Source organism: Populus trichocarpa, chromosome 17, assembly GCF_000002775.5.
Source record: "Populus trichocarpa isolate Nisqually-1 chromosome 17, P.trichocarpa_v4.1, whole genome shotgun sequence".
NCBI lineage: Eukaryota > Viridiplantae > Streptophyta > Magnoliopsida > Malpighiales > Salicaceae > Populus > Populus trichocarpa.
In genome coordinates this window covers 11,904,054-11,929,368 of record NC_037301.2, presented here as the reverse complement: position 1 = coordinate 11,929,368, position 25,315 = coordinate 11,904,054, and the positions used below count along the sequence as shown (strand labels likewise).

The following is a 25,315-nucleotide window of genomic DNA, read 5'->3' as shown; positions in this document are numbered from 1 at the left end:
GGTACTATTACCACAATCTATATTAATAAAAGCTAAAATATGAGGAGAAAACATTATAGATTATTAGTGAAAATAGAGTTTATTAGAATAGTGTTTTCACGATATTGGCTTTTCTAAAAAAAAAAAAACCTTAAAATTGGCTATTAAAAGCATTGAGGTCTTTTCACAATACCATTAGTCATTACTAAATTGCTTGGGTACAAATAAATCTTTTTCATTTTAAAAACACAATAAAATGATCAAAATGTAATTAAAAGCAAAATATTTAAAACTAGTGTAAATGAGTTTTTTTTTGTATTTTCAGAATGTTTTTTATTTGTCACTATAAGTTCAACTAAGAGGTAATTTAATATTTAAATAAATATTAAATAAATAAAAACAAAAAGCTCAATGAAAAGAACGTCAATAGTCTTTTCGTGTTTTTACAATGGTTTTTTCATCATTATTAGGTCAGATAAGGGACGGTTTGATATTTGAATAAATATAAAAAATAATAAAAAGTAAAAAGTGACTGACACGTGTAGGAGGCACCTGCACCTTTCGGACGGTGCCTCCTATCGGCCAAAATCTCCCTTCATTGTGTCGTTGGAAACATCATGGTATCCTTTTTCTTTTGGGGTAGCACATGAGTCGATGTTGGCATGGTTTATCATCAACAACACTTTATTTTTTTTCTATTTTCTTTTTTCTTTCCTCGAAATTCGCATTAACCATGCAAAAATTCAAACCTACCCTTTTATTTATGGGTATTTCCACTTAGATCCTTATTCTTTTGTTTTTAAATTTTATGTTCTTGGTCCTTTTATAAAATTTTGATTTTTTTTCAATTTCATCATTTAATCATAATTTGGTAGTTATTTTTTTCAATTTGGTCCTTATTCTTTTGATTTTTTTTCTTTCATTTAATTGATTTTTCTTTTCAATTTTACCCTTCGATTAAATATTTGTTTTTATTTTTATTTCAATTTGATCATCATTTATTTGATTGTTTTAATTTCTTTTTGGATCCTTTTGTTAAATTAAATTTTCTTTTAATTTCACCCTTAAATCAAAAATATTTTTTTTGTATTTCAATTTTGATCCTTATTCTTTTAATTGCTATTTTTTTTTAATTTTGAATCCTTTTGTATAATTGAGTTTTTTTTTCAATTTCATCCTTAAATATTTTGATTGATTGGCAGTTGAGCTTTATGGTTTTTTCATATGGGGTGCTTATGATCTAATAACTCAAATAACATGTTTGGAAAGTTAATGTGGATTAGTTTTTTTTTTAAAAAAAAATTGGCTTTGTTATTTTCTTTATTTCTTTCTCTATCAGGTTATTTCAAACTCATGACCTTGATTACAGGTTTGACGAGATAACCTGAGTTGGCTCGGCCTTGATTTTCAAGGTTACAGGTTTGTCATGATAACTCGAGTTAACTCAAGCCAATTATTTTATGTCATTTTTTACACAATTGTTTTGTCCTTTTTTGAAAAAAAAAATTCAGGTTATCATGATAAATTTTTAAAAAATTTGGTTAATTTGTTGTCATTGTCTATTTTTTTATCATCTGATTAAAATAAAACTAACTTTTGACCTAGTTGGATCTATGAACCGAGTCACATATTTTTCTTCCTTCTTCAAAACATGTTTGCGACACTTGAATATTATTTTTTACGCAAAGAAATAATATGACCCCTGCAACACAACACAATTCCACACCTAGTGCAACACTGTTAATAATGGTCTCTGTAACATATCAATCTAATAAATAATGATGAATCAATAATTCAAAGAAATCCTCAAATTTAGAATATTAACATGACAATAATGACCACAATAAAATAAAATGTTTAAAATGTATTGCTTGTTAACGTTTTTATTACAAATACATTAAATTTAGGATTGTTTGAAAAGGGTGATCTTAATTTACCTATAAACTAATACGAAGGATACATACATGTAAACTAATTTGAAGATATTTTTTTATTGAATTAAAAAAAATAAAGTTTTAAGGGTTCACAATATAGATTTTGAGTAGCTACTTTGATATTTTGATTAAATCGATACGTGATTTAAATTCCTAAATCTAGTTGTATGATAGTTTTCCTGGAAAAAAATTAATTCATAAATACCAATCAAATACGTTAAAATATATAAATGAAGTGTAGTCCAATAATCACAAATGAGTAGATGATTAACCAAGTGGATCCATCTATTTAGTTTATAATCATGCAAACATATTAAACATGGTAATTTTGCAATTATTATAAAAAAAAAAACTAGCATACATACTAAACAAATATATAACTTACAAAAGATATATATATATATATATAAAAACAATCCTAGCATGTAAACTAAACAAATTTTTAAAATTATAGGTAAACAAAACTAGTTTAGGGTACTTGTTGAAATTCTTAGAAAATATTTACTTTGAAATTTTTATCGTTGTTAGTGATCAATCATTGTCCTTAAAATTTTATTGTTCATCGCTTTATGTAAAAGGACTAACTTCAATAAGTCTCTCAAGATTCTAACAACTCCTTTTTGTTTAGGTGCACTCCTAAACAAGGATCAATGAACTTAAAAATCTATACTCAATATCTCTCTATAGAGACCGAACATAAGCACTATAGCAGAAAAGAATGAGTAAACGAACAAGTTTTTTTTAAAAATAACAACTAAAGGAGGAAAGAACTCAGGATATTTTTTTTATTGAATTTCCACCCATCAAAGACATCTATTTATAGGACTTGGAAACCAAAACATTAATTACTCATAATTTTTGAATGTTTTATTAATTACGATGAATGTTCAAAGTTCATGAAAATTCATAAATACATTTATTTTTATCACATAATTAATATATTAGTTCATGTACTAAGATATTTATTTTAGGGACTAAAAAAATTATCAATTAAATAAGGATTTAATAGCAAAATATTTTTTATTAATCAAACCTAAATCTAAACTCATGAGCCCACAAGCCTGCTCCCCGGTCAACAAAGTTGTTTTGGTTTGAAACTTTTGTTATCTAAAGGTTCATTGAGAATAATTTCTCATTCATCTTTAATTAATTGGTTTTTAAAACCATGTTAATATTTTATGTTAAAGTACGTATGTTGGATTACAAAGTCCAACATTAATTCTTTTGGTTGAAGTTTAACTCACAAGAAGATCAATGATTTATTGCTAATGCAAAGTTATTAAACTCAATCCATGTTAAGAGTTGAATGAGATAATTCAGGTTAACCTGATCGATTAATGTTTTAATTTTATTTGAAAAAAATAAAAATAATGTTGCTTCAATTTAAAAAAAAACATTAAAACAATGTCATTTTGTTTTTTTGTTTTTAAATCAAACTAGGTTTTAATAAGCTTAATTGGGTCACCAATTGACCCGTCAAGTAACCCGAGTTAACTCTCACCCTTTTTTTAAAAAAAAAAAATCGGCTCGAGCCAGGTTTTAGGCCAACCACACATATCTAAGTCGGGTTTAATAATACTATTAATATATCAATTTTCATGTAATTGCTGAATGAAAAAGATATATTCAACACCTCAATAACTCTCAAGACATTCACATTTAAATGACATAGGACAAATGATTTAATGTTTTTTAATCAAACCACAATTATATTTGAGAAAATTGTTGGTTTTAAGAAATCTTTAAACAATACATGCCTACATATGTAGTTACACGCAACTCATCATAACACAAAAAGAAACACAAACAAGAATATAACAAGATAGAAAAATAAAATTGAAATCGAATAGGGTTATCACATAGAACTTTAATTCATAATTTTATTATTGAATATTTCTCTTCAAGTATCATGCCTTATTAAGAGCGTTACAACTCATTAAATACTCCAAAATTAACCTAAAAAACTAGAAAACATGAAAAATAAGGGAATAACAATAAAAGTCCTAACAAACTAGGAAAAATAAAATTATTAAACATAATATTTAATTCTTTAAACTAAATAGGAAAAAAATAAAAAACAAATAGGTTTTTTTATAAAAAAAATCCTCTTGTATTAGTCTCCTTTCCATTAAAAATACCGTACCTGTCAATAACATGCTCAACTTCTCTAACAATGGAACCGAACTTAGTGTTAGGAGGAGATTTGAAAATATGGTTCACAACTTTTATCTAAAGTACAATAACATAAACTTTAGCCCTGTCAATTCCAAAATTTTCCTCAAGCACATGTGAGGCACACATTTCACAATATGCTTGATAAAAAATCACTTTTTGAACCATTTTTAATTTTGTTCCTTTCTCGTGGACATCACACACTAAGAATTTTGCATCTAAATCTTCTCATTCAACACCATTTTCATCGTCCCCATCAATTTTTGGTGGTTGATTTTAAACCATAAAGGAACTAATATCATCAAAACTTTCAATTTTAACATCAGATTCATTCCAATAAAAGAATTATGTTTTTTGCTCATGCCTTTTAAATGGTTTCTCAAAATTAGCCATAGATACGTGATCACTTTTCTTATGATCTCATGGATCCTCACCTTCATCAACTAATAGATTAATTTTGTAATTTATGTTTGCATGTCTTCTATATTCAGTTCCTAAATTCCTTCTCTTTTTTTTTTTTTCAATTTTACAATTTATCTCTACATGTCTCCTAACACCAGTTTCTGAATATACTTTTTCTCGTGGAGGACCTTTGTATCCTCTCTAATACAAGAACACTATATTTCCATTATCTCTTTCAGTAATGGTTATTCCATCACACAATAAAAAAAATAACCATCGGGATAGTTAGGTTCTAATGTCAATTAACATAGATAAAAATACAAAAAAAAAGACAACATTAAAGTTGAATAAGATTGTCACACAAAACCTTAATTCATATTTCTAGCACTGAATATTTTTCTTTCAGTAGTCCAACTTGCTAAAAAGTTTAAACCTCCTTATATAAACCAAAAAACTAACCTAAACAAAATAGGAAACATGAAAATAAAGGAAAATAAATAAAAGTCCTAAATATACTAGAAAGAATAAAATTATTAAGCATTATATTTTATTTCCTAAACTAAATAAAAAATAATAAAAATAACTAAGAAAACAAATAACATATACTAAAAAAAATCCTCCTACATCACTCTTTCCAGGTTGAAAAGAACTTGTCATTGAGTTCAAATTGTTGTTGTCTCAATTTCATGGATGTCCAATAAAAAATTTCTAACCCTTTATGTACTTAGCTTTTCTATTAAAAACATCATATTTGTCAATTATAAGTTCAACCATCTTAACAACGAGACCAATCTTAGCGTCAGGAGAAGGTTTGAAAATCTACTTCACAACTTTTATCCAAAACACAATAACATTAACTTTGACCCCATCAATTTAAAAATTATCCTCAAGCACATATGAGACACGTCTATCACAATATGATTCATAAAAAAATCATCTTTGGAACAATATATAATTTTGTTCCCTTCTCTTTGACATCACAAACAAGAATTTTGCATTTAAATTTTCTTTTTTAGCATCATCCTCATCATATTTTAATGGTTGATTCCAATCCACAAAGAAATTAGAATCTTCAAAACATTAAATTTCAACATCATATTCACCCCGATCAAAAAGTTACTTTCTCTACTCATGCCTCTGAAACGGTTTCTTAAAATTACCCATAGATCCGTGATTACTTTTCTTATGATCCCCCGGGCTCCTGACCTCCGCCAATTGACGGAATAATTTTGCAATCTATCTCCACATGTATTTTATCACTCGTTTTTTAACATCTTTTTCTCAAGAGGGAGCCTCCTTATCCTCTCTTACCCGAGCATGTTCTCTTCTACTATCTCTTTCAACCCATGGTTTTTTCATCACACAACAAGCAAATAACCATTAAGATGATTGGGTTGTGATACCAATTAATACATATGAAAACACAAACGAGAAGAAAACAAGCTAGAAAGACAGAATTGAAATCGAACAAGGTTGTCACATAGAATCCTAATTTATAATTTTATTACTGAATATTTCTCTTCAAGTAGTCTGTCTCACTAAGAGATTTACAACTTCTTAAATAAACTTCAAAACTAATCTAAACAAACTAGAAAACATGAAAATAAAGGAAAAACAATAAAAACCGTAAACAAACTAGGAAAACTAAAATTATTAAGCATAACATTTAATTTTCTAAACTAGAAAAAAAAACCAATAAAACAAAAACTTTTCCTTAAAAAAACTCTTCTCCATCAGGCCCACAACCGAGATAAATCAAACATTCCTGATTTTAACATTTGTGCATCTCTAATAACCCCTTTTTTTTTCCATGAGAATAAAATCATATTATTATCTCTACTACTATCCTTTTCAATAAAAGCATATGCACTAATCAATACTTATCATACTTTACCCAAGGAAGAACATCTCATGAAAGATGAGTCACCATTTACTCGAGTCCTTCCTCTACTTGAAAAGAAACACTCACATGAGGCTCCTGAGTTCTTTTCACCTTTCTTATCCCTTTTTCCCAGTGGAAAGAGACAGTAGGTCCCTGTTTTTCAGTCTTGGTAAAGAAAGACAGCAGAGTAGTTTAGGCATATGATGACGTGTGCTTTTGTGTGTGTGTGTGTGTGTGTCCTTGAAATCCACGTGGGACAAAATAGATGCTTATCTTCATCACCCAACAATCCAAATCCAAAGCCAATGCTTCTTTTACTCATAACAGCTCTAAAACACCGTGGCATTTCCATGCTAGCATATTCCTCTCTCTCTCTGCCCCCCTCAAATCTCCAAACCACCCTTCCATCGCCTTCACTCTCAGCCACCAAGACGGGGGCATTGCCGTCACTATGTCTAAACCCCCACGTTCCGAACCCAGAAATCACCTTTCAAATCCCCAAACCACCCTCGCATGACCCCAGAAATATAAGAGGAATAAGGGTGAGATGGTAATTGGGATAGGAAATGATGTTGGTGGGGCCCATTACTAATTAAAAAAAAAAAATAAAAAAAAAGGGAGAGAAGGAGAATAAAAGAAGGCAGCGTGAGTGGAACTCACAAAGCAGACACAAAGAAAAAAAAAAAGTGTGGGCTCAAAAATTTTGCATAGAGAGAGAAAGTACGACAGATATAAAAAGTTGTGGAGAGAGAAAGGAAGAAAGAAAAGTTCGTTTTAGAGACGTTACCGGACTCCAAAGCAACATTCCGCCGGAATTTACTCACACCTATTTCACGTCCGGTCTAGGTTTTTTCAATTTCAATTCAAATAATAATAATATTAATCCCTAGTTCCTCTTCTAATTCTAGGGTTTCTCTCTCTCCCTCTGTTACTCTTAACCTTCAGACTCTCAGTCTTTTTGATGGTTTTCAGTTTCAAACCCTCAATTCTGTAGAAATTCTAGGGTTTCTTTCACTGCTGGGGCCTTTATAAATTTGGGTTTTGTAGATTTAGTGAGGTTAGAGGGGCAATTCCGATGTTTACGCCACAGAAGAAAGTGTGGTCGGGGTGGTCGTTGACGCCGAGAAGCGAAGCGGGTCAAAAGAATGGAAGCGAGTCCGGGTCGGATCCGAAGGGAAAGAGTGTGGGTTTTGTTGAACAAGTGACGCCTAATGGAGTGCGACCCAATTTGGACGGTGAATATTTGGCGGATAAGGTTTCAAAGCTTGAGAATGAGGTTAGTTTCTGGTTTTGGGTCCCTTTTATTTTTTTGCCTTTCGTTTTGTTTCAAAGATTTTTGTGATTTGTTGTAGCTTGGTTTTCTTTGAATTTGATGGGGTTTTAGTTTTTTCTTTTAATTTTGTGATTTTAGTGCTCATAGAGTATGAAGTTTTTTACTTTTTTTTTCCTATTGTTTTTAGTCAGGTGGGTTTGTATTGGAGGATTTTTGGTTAATTCTAATAGTAGTGAAGTAGTTGATGGAATTAGTTTGTAATAGTAGATTGGATGGTGGGGACGTAGAATAGGAAGTTGTGGATTGTGATCCCCCCCCCTTTCACTGTGCTATAGAAAACTATTGAGATTTGATTTGGATGTGGTGCTGTGACTAGATTAGATCTGATAATGTCTGCGTATGCCATTTTGATTAGCAAGAAAGTGGAGCTTAAAGTTGGTAAATCAATAAAGTGCTTAATTGAACATTTTACATCAATTGCTGTCACTAAGCTCCTCGGAGTTATAAATGCTATCATTATTTATGTTTCTGGGTGGCAAATTTAGTTATTGAGAACGATGTTTATTGTGTTTAGGTTTTGGTTAGATTTTGCTTCCTGTTGGTAGTGTTGAATGGAAGCAGTTTGATTTCAGTCTTCATTGATTTGAAATTCAACCACTTCTCACCTCCTCTCCCCATAGAAAGAAGAGAGATGAGATAGCTAAATTAAATCAACTGATCAATGTCAAATATGCTGCAAGTAAATCTTGCTTTATTGAATAAATTTGTTGAAATTAAGCAAATGAAATTGATTTTAATAATTCTGATGCTGTGTGTCCATAAATATTGTTCTCTAAGGCCTGCTTGTATAGTTGCATTTATGCATCTAAACTAATGCAGAGTTGAACTTGAACTGATTTAAACAATCTTTTGTGTGTTTGTATTGGTTAAAACTTGGGAATTAGGGTTTGAACCAATAAGGATTGTCTTGATTGTTCAGGTTATGTATATGCTTGGTAAATGAAATTTGGTGTAGAAAATTGATAAATTGATTGAAAAAAATGACTTGCTAAGTTTTCTGGCTGCAACAACTAGTTGCTTCAGAAAAAAGAGTAAAAAATGAACAGAGAAGAAAGGGAGAAAGAGTGATTGTTTAAATATGAATTAGTAGAACTCAATCAAAGTATTTAATTATGCAATCAAATCGTAAAAGACTTGAATTCTTTTTATGTGCTATAAAAAGACTATTTATTTTCCTAACTGTAGACTTCCTCGTAAAACATTTAAACGACAGACTAAAATGGCACTCTATGAAACTACAAGATGTGGCTGGACAATTTGTTATGCAAAACAGGTGGGACTGTTGAATTCACTGTTCTGCTATCTTTAAGAAGTAGCATATCATAAGATAAAGTCCTAGCTAACTTTATATAGACTGAGACTGCATAACCACACAAATGCAAGTTTCCAACAGATAATGACAAAGTTTTTCTTTGACTGTAAGTTGGTTGCCTTTATACTGTTTTGCTCATTTGATCCACTGATCTGTATCCCAGCTATTTGAGTACCAGTACAATATGGGGCTTCTCTTGATTGAGAAGAAGGAGTGGGGTTCTAAGCATGAAGAACTCATGCAAGCATTTGCAGAAGCAACAGAAGCTGTCAAACGGGAACAAGCTGCACATTTGATTGCACTTTCTGATGCTGAAAAGCAGGAAGAGAATTTGAGAAGAGCCTTGGGTGTTGAGAAACAATGTGTGCTTGATGTAAGATTTTAATGTCTTTCTTTGATAATATAAATGATTTTTTCCCCACAGAATTCACTTGTTTTTTAAATAGACTGCTGTCATGCATAATCTGTCTCCCTTAATCATTGATAACTTAAACAAATGAACATACTTTGATCATAGGGAATGTTAAGGGTTAGCATCTGTTAAGTTAGAAACCCCCTAAGGTAGAATGTTGCCAAACCCCGGAGAATGACTTGCATTGCTGATAATGTAAGAAGGCTTGTCATATATTTTATCTCGGAGGTCATTTCCTTGACTTCCTCTTATTGAAGAATTCTCCAATGAGGGGTGAAATGAACAGCTCAAGTCCGATTTTGTGATTACTTTTTCCTGCTCTAGATAATGTTATCATGCATTGTTTAAGAGTTTTGATATTGCCCTCACTACTTGTGCATATTTGTTATTTTATTTTTTATGCTAGTGTAAAGGCGCCTTTTAATGACAAATTTCTTCTACTTTTCTTCCGTGAATCTCTTCGACTAATCTGTGAATTTGTTGGCTGATGTAGTTAGAGAAGGCAGTGCGCGAGATGCGTTCAGAAAATGCAGACATTAAATTTACAGCCGATTCAAAACTGGCTGAAGCAAATGCATTAGTTATGAGTATTGAAGAGAAGTCTCTGGAGGTAGAGGCGAAATTGCGTGCTGCTGATGCCAAGCTTGCAGAAGTGAGCAGAAAGAGTTCTGAGATTCAGAGGAAATTGCTGGATGTGGAATCTCGAGAAAGTGCTCTTCGAAGGGAGCGCTTGTCCTTCATTGCAGAGTATGCTCAATTTACTTTACCTTTACTAATTACTGTTGAATCTGCTTCCTCCCTTCTTTGTCTGCACTCTTCAGTACTACTAGAGTTCAAATTGTGCACATGTTAATTATGTTGATGACATTACATTTCTCTCAGGAAAGAGGTGTACGAGACCACTTTTTCTAAGCAAAGGGAGGACTTGCAAGAATGGGAGAAGAAATTACAAGAAGGAGAAGAGAGGCTATCAAAGAGTCAAAGAATTATTAACCAAAGAGAAGAAAGGGCAAATGAAAACGATAGGATCCTTAAGCAGAAAGAGAAGGATCTTGAAGAGGCTCAGAAGAAGATTGAGGATGCAAACTCAATTTTGAAGAGGAAAGAAGATGATATTAGTAACCGGCTCACTAATCTAACTATAAAGGAAAAGGCATGTTTTTTCTTCACAGTTTCTGTTATTGAATCAGTAATAAATGTATATTCTAATTTATCTGTCTGATCTGTGCAGGAATTTGATGCTACAAGAAAGAAATTAGAGGTGAAAGAAGTAGAGTTACGTGTGCTAGAAGAAAAGCTAAATGAGAGAGAGAGAGTGAGTTTATGCAGAATACTTTTTTTTTTGGTGTTCTCATATGATGACATGTTTTAAATGCTCTACATGCATTTTGTTCTGGTTCTATGCCACTAACTTATAAGTCATACACAATGACAATCAGATTTGGATTTGACTTCCTTAGTGGTTCAGCGAACAATAAATCACCATAATTGATCTAGATATTCCAATAAGAAGTTTTCTCTCACTCTTCCCATTTGAGTGAGGTTTTGGTGATGTGTGTGTGTGTGAGAGAGAATTATCCTCGCATTTCCCAACATCTGTTGCATCATTCTTGTGCATCTTTTTATTGGAGTACATAAACTTCCAAAATTAAACCTTCAGAATGGTCCGCTAATCTAGAATTTTGCTGATTGATCACTAAAGATCAAATCTATAATTATCATTTTATTTTTACCTTTTTTAATATAATTAGCTGTTACTTATCATGCAATTTGATTTTCCTTTTGCATGGGACATCCAAAGGTTGAGATTAAGAAGCTAACTGATGAACACAATGCCATTTTGGATGTAAAGAAGCATGAATTTGAGTTGGAAGCTGAACAAAAGAAGAAGTCTTTGGATGAGGATCTCAAAAACAAGGTAATTGAGCTAGAAAAAAGGGAAACTGAAATCAACCACAAGGAAGAGAAAGCTGCAAAACGAGAGCAGGCATTGGATAAGAAACTGGAGAAGTGTAAGGAGAAAGAGAATGAATTTGAATCAAAGTCAAAATCTCTGAAGGAGAGGGAGAAGGCCATCAGATCTGAACAGAAGAATTTGGAGGGAGAGAAAAACCAACTGGAATCTGCTAAAGAGAATTTTCTGAATCTTAAAGCTGAACTGGAAAAAACCAGGGCTTCAAATGAAGAACAGCTTTTGAAAATTCACGAAGAGAAGGAGCGTCTCAAAGTGAGCGAGGAAGAGAGGTCTGAGTATGCCCGCTTGCAAGCTGAGCTTAAGGAGGAAATAAATAAATGTAGGCTTCAGGAAGAGCTGCTTTTGAAGGAGGCTGATGATTTAAAGCAGCAAAAAGGGAATTTTGAGAGAGAGTGGGAAGATCTGGATGAAAAAAGGGCTGAGGCTGAGAAAGAGTTGAAGAGCATTCATGAACAGAAGGAAAAATTTGAAAAATATAGACTCTCTGAAGAAGAAAGAATAAGAAATGAAAGAAAGGAAACAGAAAACTACATAAAAAGAGAGCTGGAAGCTCTGCAAGTGGCCAAGGAATCATTTGAGGCCAACATGGAGCATGAGCGGTCTGTGATGGCTGAGAAAGCTCAAAATGAGAGAAACCAGATGCTACATAGCATCGAGATGCAGAAGACTGAGCTTGAGAATGAATTACAAAAAAGGCAGGAGGAGATGGACAGGCTTTTGCAAGAGAAGGAGAAACTGTTTGAGGAAGAGAGAGAGAGAGAATTTAAGAATATTAATTTCTTAAGAGATGTAGCTAGAAGAGAAATGGAAGATATGAAACTGGAAAGGCTTAGGATAGAGAAAGAGAAGCAAGAAGTTGATGAAAAAAAAAGGCATCTTCAAGAGCAACAAATTGAAATGCGAGAAGATATTGATAAGCTGGGCAATCTTAGTAGAAAGTTGAAGGACCACAGGGAGCAATTTATTAAAGAGAAAGAGCGTTTCATTGTATTTGTTGAGCAAAACAAGGGTTGCAAAAACTGTGGTGAATTGACCTCTGAGTTTGTGCTTTCTGATTTGATATCTTCACAAGAAATTGAGAAAGCTGACGCCCTTCCTACATCAAAGTTGGTTAATAATCATGTGACCACAGATGATGGAAATCCAGCTGCTTCTGAGAAGCATGATAGCGAGATGTCTCCCACTCTAGCTCATTCTGTATCTCCAGTTTCTTGGCTGCGCAAGTGCACATCAAAGATACTTAAGTTCTCTGCTGGTAAAAGGATTGAGCCTGCTGCTTTACAAAATTTGACTGATGGCACACCCCTGTCTGGTGAGCAAGTTAATGCAGAAGAAATGTCAAAAAGATTAGATTTTACTGAAAATGAACCAGAGCTATCTTTTGCAATTGTCAATGATTCACTTGATGCCCAGAGGGTACTCTCTGATACAAGCATCAGAGAGGTTGAAGCTGGACATGATTTATCGATTAATGATCAGAGCAACAATAATGGTACAGCACCAGAAATTCAGGAAGATTCCCAACCTTCTGGATTAAAGCATGATCCCCAACCTCGTAAAAGGGGTAGGCCAAGAGTTAGCAGAACACGCTCTGTCAAGGAAGTTGTCCAAGATGCCAAAGCTCTCCTGGGGGGTGCTTTGGAATTAAATGAGGCTGAAGATTCTGGCCATCTGAAATCGGAAAGCCGTGATGAATCAAGTCTTGCTGATAAAGGAGGTCCAAGAAATGCCCGGAAGCGGAATCGAACTCAGACATCTCAAATTTCAGTGAGTGACCGTTACGGTGATGACAGTGAAGGTCATTCTGATAGTGTCACTGCTGGTGATCGCAGGAAGAGACGGCAAAAGGTTGTTCCCAATCAAACTCAAGGCCAAACACAATATAATCTTCGGCGACGCGAACTGTAAGTTTTCTCATTCATTATATTCCAAATAGACCTTATTATATTCCAAGTAGACTTGTAAGCCATATAAAGGCATGGCACTTCAGAAGGGCAATTACCTATCTATTGAGAAGTGCTCCAGCAGTCAAGGCTGGCCACTAATAAATGGATTTATTTAATGGCTGTCAGTGGAGTCGCTGTTGTAACTGTTAAAGCCTCATCAAACCTGAACAATGAAAAGGAGAAAGAGGATGATGGTGTTAGTAGTCCACAGGATGGAAATCTATTGAGAAGTGCTCCAGCAGCTTCTGCAGGGGCTGCCAGTGAGAATGGGGAAAGCATGCACTTTGCAAGGGTGAGTGCCAAAAAACCCGCTGTTAATGTCATTTTCTCTGGGATAATGATTATAGAACGTTGTGTGAGCAGCAATAGTGTTTCTTTTCTCATTTTTATTTGACATGATGTATTTTTGTGGACAGTGTGCAAATATTATGGACACTCTGGACGGTGATGGCAGTGCAAGAAGGATGGATGAGAATGCAGCACTGAGTGAAGAGATAAATGGAACGCCAGAAGGGGCTGGGGAGTATGGTATTGCAGATGAGAACAGAAGTGAAACCCCTCGAGGTGAAAATGAAGATGAGGATGAAGATGATGACGAGGAAGAGTCTCTGCATCCTGGTGAAGTCTCAATAGGAAAGAAGCTCTGGACTTTCTTGACGACGTAATGATAGTAAATCTTGTGCTCCAGTTGGGTGAGACTTAAATGGGTTCTTGATTGTTCCAATTTTTTTTAGGATTGTTGTTAGGAGCTCTTTGATGTGAAGTAGTGTGTATTAAAAGTTTAACTGTTATGATGATTTCAAGTCTTAACCCAGGTGCAAGGGATCTGGTTTTCTTCCCCCCTGGTTTTGGTTTGTTAGGATTCAGGATTTTTTGGAGCTGCTATCTTTTAGAACAAGGTAGATCATTTGATGTAGCAATGACCAGTGAATATTAGACACTGGATACAATCTTCCACATTATCCAAAATGGTTGTATCAAAACGTGTATTATTTCACCTTGCAGGAGTGACGTTTGAAGAAACTGCGGTCTCAGTCCTTGTTCTTTGTCAGCTATTCTGCCTGTTAGGTGGTATGATGCCAATTCGAGTACAAGGAAGAGTGAAGAGGCGATGTTCTATGAAAACAAGAATACCTTATTGGATAATCAATGATTTAGTTTGAATTTGTCAATCATTTTGATGGCATCATGTAGATGTACCTAGGAGTGAAATTGATTTGTGAAATAGTTTGGTTGCTCAATGAACACTGATTTTTTGGCCAATTCTCATTACCTTTAAAGTCAATCGTGTTTAGGTCCCAAACCTATTTTTCATCTCAATTAAGTAACGAGTCCATGGATTTTTAATAATTCTCAATGATTGTTTCATGAAGTGATGCGAGAGGTGTTAGTAAATTCAAGGATTTTGAGGAATCATACCAAGCTGAAATAATACCTATGCCGAGACATGTAGCCATAACATTATAATAGTTTACTTGTGACAATGTATGAAAACAAGAGCAAAGTGAAAACTCTTGCTTCGAGCAGAACAGCTTTTACCAATTCATAATTTCATAGTGGTGATAGGCCAGAAACAAGTTTAAGCAATATACTAGTATATCCCTACTAAACACTACCCCGTTGGAGGATAGAAGTTAATCATGCCCAACTTGCACATTGATTACTAGCGGAGACGGTCTTTCCTGACGGTGAGGAAAGGTCGTGCAATCGCAGAGGGGCCCTAGCCCGCTGACGACGTCGGATACTAATACAACTGGGATTCAAAGAATGATTAACAGACGATACTTGGCTTGGTCCCAGATAGCATTCCTTCTCCAGATCGGAGACTAGATATGTTTTTTTGCTTGAATCTGGAATGGCGGGACTGATTGACCTGTCACTTCCTTGCATCAACAGAAATAAGACCGACCAAGTCAGGATGGGGGAGGGGAAGATGACTTGAGGCTACTATTCAATTCAGCGCGAGAGAAACTAAAGAATTGATGGAATTCCTTGGGGATTCTTTAATGGTGCTGAGCTAACTATAGTGCAAAGTCGTATATCCTTGGTTAATAAGATCCAGCTGCAGGCAGTGTTGGATTATGGAGATGATGCAGGATCATCATTGACGAATGCTTGTCTCGGCGAAGTGTGTCAAACTGATAATGATTCTTCTGACAGAGACCCAAGAAAGTATGTCGATTCTCGAATGCCTGTTTTCTAAAATAGCATCATTATCCTCAGTAACGGACCGTATCCCATTCACCATAACCTGAAAAGAGAAGAATGAAGAAGGTATCAAATGTGCCGTCTTTGCAATTACAACTACATTGATCACTGTAAATATAGTAGGGATTCTCACAGTAAATGCTTTTCCTGGTTATGTAAGGAGTGTGAGGCGTGAGCCCTACTATTTGAGGCTTTTCTCTGCATAATGGCATCTGGAAAATGCGTATTGAACTACAATTATTTCGTAATAATTCCATGTTTTGTCAGAAAAAATAGTGGGAAACAAGGGTTTAAGCAAAATGACAACCACCATCACTGCTAATGAGCTTCGGGATATACGCAAGTACATTAATTACCTTTCACATAGCTGAAAATTTTTGCCCTTGCGGCAAAGCCGTTGGCACTTTATGATTACAATGACTGTACTGGATATTAACATCAAATTATTTTTGAAATGAAAGAACATTTAGTAATTATTAATAAATATCCGTAATAGAAGAAATTAAAAAAAACATAAATTTAACAAGGTTAGGTAATGTGTCTATATTCACATGAGGGAGAAATTTTTATTTTTTACTATATCAAAATAGAGTTACATTATATGTATTTATAGTAAACCTTAAACCGTTCAAGAAATCCTATCCATTTTCATAATACTCTTTTACCGTACCGCGGGGGTGTTGTCCCCGCACCCCAAACCTATTAATCATCACTGACAACAAAATAAAAAATAAATCCCAAAAAGACAAATATCATCATTTCGCTCTGACCCCCTTACTTCACTCTAACATTTGTTTATGAGCCACAAACTACAACAATCTCCACCTTGATGAATATCACCCCTTAGAAGAAAATTAAAAACAAATTCATTTAAGTTTGGATGTCTTCCGTATAGCATTTGGAAACATTACATCAAGTTCAAACAATGCTTGAAATTATTTGTAATAACAAACTTTGTCAACATGTCTACTGCATTGTCAAAAATACGAACTTTCTCAAGCAACAGTTCATTAGAAGAAACCAATTCCCTGGTCCTACGAGACCTTACATCTATGTGATTGTTTCTTGCATGATACACTTGGTTCTTTGCCAAGTAAATAAAACTTTGACTATCACAATACAATTGAACTCCACCTTACTGAATATCCAACTCTTTGACCAAACCTGTAAACCACAAAGCTTTCTTGGCGGTCATTGCCATATATTCTGACTCAGTAGTAGATAGTGCAACTAGAGACTTGGTGGTCATTGCCATATATTCTGACTCAGTAGTAGATAATGCAACTAGAGACTGAACCATAAACTTCTAACAAAAGACCCTCTTATCATAATAAATACATAACTTGTGGTAGACCTCCTGTTATCCAAATATTATGCATAGTCTACATTTAGATATCCCACAATTAAAGGATTACCCTATTATCTATTAAACATGATGCCATAGTTTGTAGTATCCCTCAAGTATCTAAAGTTCTACTTGATTGCATCATAATACTGTTGTCCAGATCTGATAGAAATTTGCTCATCATACTAACCACGTGTGTTAAGTCTGGTCTTGTACAAATCATAACATATATTAAACACCCCATTGCATTAGTATAAAGATCCTTTGATATTCTTTTACTTCATGATCTGTCTTTGAGCACTATGAAACAAATAATCTGAAATGATTAGTTAAAAATATAGTTATTGGTTCGCATTATCCATGTTGAACCTCATCTTAAACATAGACTAAACATTGGAAGATGTTGAATTAGCATACTGCAAAATGCATGTGGGATTAGCCATCAGATTTAAAATTGCAAAATGTTGAATTATCCTTTTCCTTTCTGTTTCTTTATTCTTCTTTTCAAAATGCACGTGGGATTCGTTAGTAGATAGTGCAACTAGACTCAATAGTAGATAGTGCAACTAGAGACTCAATCATAGACTTCTAACAAATAGGCTTTTTTATCATAATAAATACATAACTTGTGGTAAACCTCCTGTTATCCAAATATTATGCATAGTTTGCATCTACATATCCCACAACTGAAGGATTACTCTATTATCTATTAAACATGATGCCATAGTTTGTAATACCCCTCAAGTATCTGAAGTTCTACTTGATTTGTCCAGATCTGATAGAAACTTGCTCGCCATACTAACCGCGTGTGTTAAATCTGGTCTTGTACAAATCATAACATCCATTAAACACCCCACTGCATTAGTATAAAGATCCTTTGACATTCTTTTACTTCATGATCTGTCTTTGAACACTATGAAATAAATAATCTGAAATCATTCGTTAAAAATATAGTTACTGTTTTTACATTATCTATGTTGAACCTCGTCTTAAACATATACTAAACATTGGAAAATGTTGAATAAGCATACTGCAAAATGCATGTGGCACGTGGGATTCGTCATCAGAGTTGCACATAAATTTTAACAGAAACCATCAACCTATCCTATCACAATTTGACAGTCTATCAGAAAAATAAATTCGATGGACACATCCACACGAGGTCCTCTAGAAATTCCCACAGACAATTCGCAATTTTCATAAAGCAACAAAGATAGATGCAAATAAATATAAAAATTAAACGGCTCCCACAGGAGGAGTATTGCAAACGATGTATGGATACAGAAACATCTTAAACTAGTTGAGACTTCTCCTCTAGTTGATGGAGAAAGGAATCGGAGCTGCAACTCTAGCCTAGATAATAAAGAAATGAAGAGGACAGGGGGTGTTTTACAAAGAATATCGCATCCATTCTACCCCGTCGCACTCATGACTACCCCATTTACCTCCTACTACGACGGCGATAGCGATCGTTGTCATACTCACTCCGAAATGAATAATCCCGATATGAATAATCCGTGTCATAGTCATCCCGGCTGTTATCAGTCTCGTATCTGGCTGAACCAATATTCTGTGGCGAAGAACGTTTCCGTGAGGATGAGTAGGATGAAGAACCTTGACTTGCAAAATCCTCATATACCAAAGCACCCCTCCCTCTATCGGAATTGGACCTCCCAAAGGCAGGGCTCAGATCTCTAGGGCTGTCAGAACTGTAACTAGAGTCATGATGACCATACCTTGGAGGATAACTGGACATAGATGGACTAAACACGGGATCAACACCTGGAGGCCCATCGTTAATGAAATCCCTATACTGTCTCTGTTCATGATGATGCCATCTGCCTGTAGCTTCTGAGGAATGGTTTGATCTATGGCGTGATCGGTGCCTAAATGGATCAGAACTTGAAGGCCCCACTTCCCAAAATCTTTGATTTGCATTTTCTGGAATTGGTGCATTTATTCCAGGAAATTCAACTGACATTTTCCTTGGTGGTTCAGGATGGTCTGTTTCCATAATCTCCCCATCTTCCTGTTCTTCCTCTACATCTCCATCATCAAATATTGTGATCCCAGAAGGCTGATCCTCATCATCGGGATCTGAAATATGAATGTAAAGGACTTGCAATGACAACCATAATAATAAATAAAAGCTGCCGACAACAATAATAGTTATTGGGGATGACAGCAACAGCAAAATGAATTCCACCACCATCAACATGGGGAAAATTGTAGCATATGAAATCGAAAAGACCACAATTTTAGTCTATTGCAATGTACTGCCCTTCTGGAATCATGATGATTTGCTGTGGTCCATTCTTATGTGGGAGGTGATTAGCTCAAGCATCATTTCTAAAAAGCTCAATGATCTCTCCATGAGTCCTAGTCCTTTATATGCATAGCCTCAAATTCAGGGAAAACAAAAGTATTGATCTAAATTTACAGTAGCAGGACTTCGGATATTATTATTGCCTTCAATGAATAATCAGAGATTTTTCTTTTGTTACAAAGTAGAGATTTGAACTAGAGACCTCTTTTTTTTTTCTTTTTAATTTTGATATAATAAACACTTTGTTTTCGTTTTTATGTTTTTTTCAGGATCCTGCAACTTGACTTATTCCACCGGGAGGGACCCGGGGCTAGAGCCAGTTGAGCTATCTGCTCAGTTGAAACCACCATAACAGAGCCTCAATCCCAAACTATTTGAGATTGGCTAAAGCTTAGTTGAATTATGAAGTGCAAAATGATAGCAAGGATTTGAAATTGTATTTTCCTTGGGCCACATTAGCCTTTTTCATTCTTACTGGCCTTAGGGCCTCATGAGCTTAGAGTACATTTATAAAATCAATCCAGTCATACTCTACATTTTACCAATCCATTAACATCAATTACATGAAACTAGGCCTCCAATCCATATGTCAACCAAGGGCAACAGTGAGAATTTATGATAATCCTTGAATACCTTATTCATATTCTTTTGAAGACCACACTTTTCCTGGTGGGGAAATTGGCAATAAAATGACAATTTCAAACATAAAGAGGAACACCCAGACAGCATAGAAGAAAATCAAACACAACAGAGGAATCGCAACTATTCATCCCAGTGTAAACATTAAAAAAAATAAAATACTAAAAAAAGTGAGTTTATAATAGACAATTCTATGACGGCTTGGAATATCAGACAGAAAGTAGAATTGTGTGCATTACCTAGATATCCTGGTGGGTATCCCAGCTCTCGCATTCTGTTAAGCCATGGTGGAGGATCAAGCTCCTGTTTAACAAAATCAGACGGAGGGAAAACAAATATCTTATGAACAAAACACCAATACTATTTCAACTAGCAATCCATCTCATTATCCAATTCATGCGTTGTGTACTTTGTACTCTGTAAATTGTAGACGAAGTTTGATTTGGCCTTATATCGTGTATAGGATTTTATACTTGAGTCACCTAGGCTCTAATGGGTTCTAGGCTTAGATGTAAGAAAAACATGGAGGGTGTTAAATATGTTACAGGAGAAATTAAATGTTTGCTTTGATTCAATCTAGTATGCTCTTAAGTCTTACCCCAAGACCCAAAAGTTGTCGTGTTTCAGTGTCAAGAGAACCTGGCTTTAAACCATCATACTTGCCACCAGAAGAGCTCTGATAATAGCGTGTTGGATTGCGGGAACTAGAATTCTGATTTCGCTTGAACTTGTGTTGTTTGCGAGCATTATTAACAGCAGCATTATCACGAGGTTTTGGGCATTCCTTCAAAGAATGGTTGTATGCACCACAGTTAAAACAACGTGCAGCAGCATCCACTATCTCCAAGCCTCTACAAAAATGGAAGGCAATAGATAGTGGAAGATAAAATACATTCAGGAACCCTCAAAAACATATATTTAACACAAGAAGAACAGCTGGTTGGATCAGTAAAATATAGGAGCAGAATTATAATTAATGAATAACTAGGTCCTTGATGGGTTTTCACCACGAAAATTGGGCCCCTTAAAGGTATAAAATCACCAGCAGATTATTATATGAGGTAATGTGTGAGATCCTTCTTACATAAATGAGGGATATGAATGCAGCAGCTATTCTAATGTGCTGAACAGACTTGAGTTTTTATGATCTTTCTCAGATCCTCTGTTTAGTAAGCTATTAGTCTGTAATGAGGTTCGCATTGCAAGTTTCCCAAGGAAATACAAAACAAGAGATTCTTGGAAATAATTGCAAGTTTTCCAAGGAAATACAAAATAAGAGATTCTTGGAAATAAGTCCACATGGATATCCCTTGTGATTAGTTACTGTCCAACACATTATATTTGTCAACACATCACATACAATACCTTTGCCACAATCATAAAATCATCACGAAAGCTAATATCCCAAGCTTGTTCAACATGCATAACAATCAACAGGTTTTGAACAACTTAGATATTTGCTACAATTCTGAGCATGTAGGACAAAGACCGAAAAAGTAACATTTTCAAAACATGAAATCTAAGAAAGATACACAAGTCAAGATCATTTACCCTTCTACATTAATTGGACCATCTGCTGAAGTCAAACCCAACACATATCCACGATCATATAGAGGCACAAAATTACTATGTTGAAGAATTAAATCATTGTCTTGTTGTTTCCTTGCTTGGTTCTCAATCCAGAAGGACTACAAATAAAAAGTAACCAATTAAATGAAAACCTAGATGAAAAGCAAAGATGTGAAATCCCAAATTTTAACCTCTTTTAGTGAAGCTAAATGCAATGCACTATGATGGTTAGGGCCTTAGCATCTGCGCTACAATGAATAAAATGGACAGTCAAGAGTGCAAATTTTCTGGTCAAAATAGGATGAGAAAGGTAAAATAAAAAGAAAAGAGGAAAAATCTCACGATAATACAGTGTAAGAACTGAGAACTTAAACAAAAAAAATTTCTACCCGAGGATATCTAATTTCAATGGTGATAGAAAATTTAACTAACCTCCAGGGTGATAATAGGGCTCCAAGTAGATAATGGTTGGATAATACATTCCTTGTTCCATGTTAAAAAAGCTATGGGGTCCATGACAACCATGGAACTTAATGATTCAAGATAGAGTTCCATGGTCATTGTTTAGAATACTAAAAGTCTAAAATCTGAAGTTGTGCTCTCTAAATTTTAGCATGAAGATTTAGCTCAGAAAATGGCACACCAGTGCATTGATCGCACCGTGATAAATGCCAAAGAGTTTCTAAAAAGTAAATTATCTGCTTCCAAAGGTTAGGATTCCAATTAAAGTTAAAAATGTTTCTTCCTTTCTTTCTTTCTTTCTTTTTTTCCCTGGAGGTGAGAGGAACTTCAAGAAAGAGCTTGACAAAGGTTAAGGCCACACACAAGAAAAAGAATTCCAAGAAAGAGAACCTAGAAAATTTATGACTAAGAATATCTTCGCTATATTTTTTGCCCTTTACCAAATATATTTATTTGTAATCCAACTAGCTTTATTAATGAAGCAACGGGCAAATTGTAACACAGAAAATACATCCTAAAGCATCTAAAGTTACAAGAACAAGAAGTTCTTCATAGCTAATACCTGGCTAGTCCTTTTGGCTTAAAACTATATGCATTCAGGACCAAAGAAGCAAAAAATGGAAATTACCACTGCAGAGGACTTCTCCATGCCAACACGTAGAGCAGGAAAGTAAGTGTCTTCACCAGATTGTAACATTTCATCAGAATCCTGAAAGATTGAGATACATAATTGAGACAGGCCACTGGTTTAATAAAGAATAGGAAGCCACAGAGCAACAACAATAGATTGCATGCATTCACCATATAGGATATCTGCATTATTTTCTATCAATCCAATCTGGATTATGTGTTTGAAAAACTTTCCTAACTTTGCATTGGTCAAGCCAAGCACCCAAACAAAAAAAGATTAAAAACAAAATTTTACATAGTACTGCAATTTTAATTAGCAGGAAAATTGAACCTTACATGAGATGAATTCTGTTGAGCATGCCATTCTGACCACTGTTGTAACAGTTCCTCAAGCTTTTGTTTGCTAGCTCTGGGAAGAGTAAGGCAATCACCAAGAATTCAACAAATGAGGATCTAAGCTAATTCTAATAAGACATGATGCCTCCAATAAGTACAGAATAATAACAGTCACAGCAATCCAACAAGAAATCAAAACATACAGTTAAAAATTCTTGGATTGCCAAGTTATTATGAACACTTCCACCCTGACCTTGTTAAGGAGTTATACATGACATGCACTGAAGGTTGCTGTTCATCATATGCCATCCTTTTTCTCTTAACGCCTGATATATCTGGCATATTGGATTGAGGGAATACATGACAGAAAGGGGAGGAAATCAGAATAAACTGCAACTAAAAAGGTGATTGTCATGGATATAGCATTCCTCAAATTGAGATTGACTTATTAAAGTTGTTTGATGCATTTATTTCTGAATAAGAAGCTTTTTTGGAATTATGATCTAAATCTAATGGGTTCATTTAGAGTTGAGTAGGAGAATTTACAATAAATGATTAAGTTATCAGAGGTTAAGAAAGGATACGACTGCCATCCACCTTGCCTTGTTGGACAAGACTATTATTTTGTGTATCAAGGAAACAGTCCTCAACGTTCCCTATGATGCTGGAAATATCTGGCTTCTTGGAAACTATAACAGCATCAACCACATCAAGATTCACTTGTCTGACAGGAGAAACTACCAAATCCATGTCAGCCTCTGTTTCCACTGCAAACTGGACACCTTTAGATCCAATATCACGTTCCTCAAGCACCAAATTACTCTGATCTGTTGCAGCTTCTTCAGTTCCAGTATCACCTACATTAAGCCCTGAACACCCTGGATCGACTATACCTTCTTCATTTCCAACCACACCTTCACAGAGCCCCAAACCCTCTTCATCATCCTTACTTTCTTTACCATCATTACTACATGGTTGAGAGCGAGATTCACTTGGCCCAAAATCAGACTTGGAAAGCTCATCATTCTCATTTTTATATCCAAAATCAATAGAACCAGGGAGGCCAATCATATCATCTGTTTCCATACTCAAATTTAAAAGGAGCTTCACTTCTAGCAAGTCCACTAACCAAGCCTCCTCAACTACCCTGCATATGACAAACCCTAGTTACTTAAAAAGAAAACCAATATTTACCACCTTAAAAAAATAATCAGTCTTCTAAGTTTCTAACTTAAAAAAATAGAAGAATAAAACCCTAATTGAGTGTTCATAGAAGCACCTTTTCATATCAAATGCTTATGTTAATAACTATCATATTGTATTTACACTACACAAAATAACAATTTCATCTATAAAATAATCGTCAAAACCAGAAGATTAGGAAAAGAAAAAACGATTAAAACCACCAAAAATAGCTCATCCCAACTAATCTAACTAATAACAATAATGATAATCTAAATTCACATATAAAAAAAAAGATTCTTGATTAAAGCAACTAAAGAAAATAAAATTAGGCGCTTAAAAAAACTTACTAGCAATTATCAATCAGCAAATTTCTAATCTCTTAGAGAAAAAAAAAACAACAGCAACACTCTAATTAACAAAATAACTAATGCAAAACAAACCACAAAACAACAAATGCAAATTAATCATCTTTAAAAGAAGTTAGCGAGGTAATTTAAAACGGAAGGAAAAATAGACCAAAAAGGAGAGATAGTGAGTAATTGTTGTTTTCTTTTTACTTACCTGAATTTTCTCAGGAACCAAACAGGAAACGAAGAGAGAGAGAAGGTTCTGGAAGTGAGACTTGGTTTAGTGACACACGAGCGAATAACCAGCAGACGAAGGCAGAAGCTGGAGCGAACAGAATTTTGGATCTGTTTTTCGATTTTCGGTTTCTACGAAATGAGCCGCCTTTTTTTATTTTCCTTCCCTTTCCTTAACTAATTATTGGACACGGAGAGAGACAATGCTGTGGTACGTCAAGGTGTATGATACACTCCTTCCCCTTCGTTCGATGGAGAAGATACGTGTTGCTGCTGCGGGGTAAGCTTATAAAATTAGTTTTGATATTTTGATTAATTTTAAAAATTTAGGTGAATTAAATAAAAATTAATTTTAATATGTATTTTTAATATTTAATATCATGTGTGATTTTACTTTTAATTTCAAATAATTTTATGAATATATTTGATTTTGATAAATAAAAAACCTAAAATACACTTAATTTTTTATATCACATGAAAATCTCATTAGAATGGTTAAAAATGGGAAGAAGGCAATAATTGATAATGAAATGTTGATCAAGAAATCTATATTCAAAGGATTTGTAATTTTAGTAAATGAATTCATAATATTAATTAAAAAACCACATTATTCCATGTTTGATAGTTAATCCTTTTCATTTCATATTGATGCAATTTTGAATATTAGTTTTTATTAATTGAAATATA

At 34.3% G+C, this 25,315-nt stretch overlaps 2 protein-coding genes across 4 annotated transcripts; one reads left to right on the top strand and one right to left on the bottom strand.

Annotated features, from left to right (window-relative positions):
• Positions 1-7,026: 7,026 nt before the first annotated feature.
• LOC18107408 (protein CROWDED NUCLEI 1) lies at positions 7,027-14,610 on the top strand. 3 transcript variants are annotated; one of them, XM_024589275.2, is made up of 9 exons: positions 7,027-7,645; positions 9,178-9,387; positions 9,920-10,173; positions 10,309-10,579; positions 10,658-10,741; positions 11,228-13,305; positions 13,474-13,639; positions 13,764-14,039; positions 14,353-14,610. In XM_024589275.2, exons 1-8 carry the CDS (start codon positions 7,445-7,447, stop codon positions 14,010-14,012), a joined length of 3,513 nt encoding a protein of 1,170 aa, XP_024445043.2. In that variant the 5' UTR covers positions 7,027-7,444; the 3' UTR covers positions 14,013-14,039; positions 14,353-14,610. The 3 variants fall into 3 exon arrangements, 2 of the variants coding, with proteins under 2 accessions (XP_024445043.2, XP_024445042.2); XR_002978787.2 differs by having other exon boundaries at positions 7,028-7,645; positions 13,764-14,246; XM_024589274.2 differs by lacking the exon at positions 14,353-14,610 and having other exon boundaries at positions 7,028-7,645; positions 13,764-14,344.
• A 3,506-nt stretch (positions 14,611-18,116) lies between these two features.
• Positions 18,117-24,797, bottom strand: LOC18107409 (uncharacterized). The gene is made up of 9 exons (XM_024589135.2): positions 24,609-24,797; positions 23,447-24,009; positions 23,116-23,197; positions 22,863-22,935; positions 22,525-22,605; positions 21,417-21,553; positions 20,464-20,716; positions 20,105-20,168; positions 18,117-18,997 (listed from the first exon to the last, which is right to left on the bottom strand). Exons 2-9 carry the CDS (start codon positions 23,946-23,948, stop codon positions 18,342-18,344), a joined length of 1,848 nt encoding a protein of 615 aa, XP_024444903.2. The 5' UTR covers positions 23,949-24,009; positions 24,609-24,797; the 3' UTR covers positions 18,117-18,341.
• Positions 24,798-25,315: the final 518 nt, after the last annotated feature.

Bases quoted from the DNA above. Each gene is read 5' to 3' on its own strand.
- LOC18107408 (XM_024589275.2), top strand. From the start codon at position 7,445: ATGTTTACGCCACAGAAGAAAGTGTGGTCGGGGTGGTCGTTGACGCCG. The intron at 9,388-9,919 runs GTAAGATTTTAA...TGGCTGATGTAG, and splicing joins AGAAACAATGTGTGCTTGAT to TTAGAGAAGGCAGTGCGCGA. The intron at 10,742-11,227 runs GTGAGTTTATGC...GGACATCCAAAG, and splicing joins AGCTAAATGAGAGAGAGAGA to GTTGAGATTAAGAAGCTAAC.
- LOC18107409 (XM_024589135.2), bottom strand. From the start codon at position 23,948: ATGGAAACAGATGATATGATTGGCCTCCCTGGTTCTATTGATTTTGGA. The intron at 20,169-20,463 runs GTAAGACTTAAG...TTTGTTAAACAG, and splicing joins GACAACTTTTGGGTCTTGGG to GAGCTTGATCCTCCACCATG. The intron at 18,998-20,104 runs GTAATGCACACA...TTCATATTTCAG, and splicing joins ATACCCACCAGGATATCTAG to ATCCCGATGATGAGGATCAG.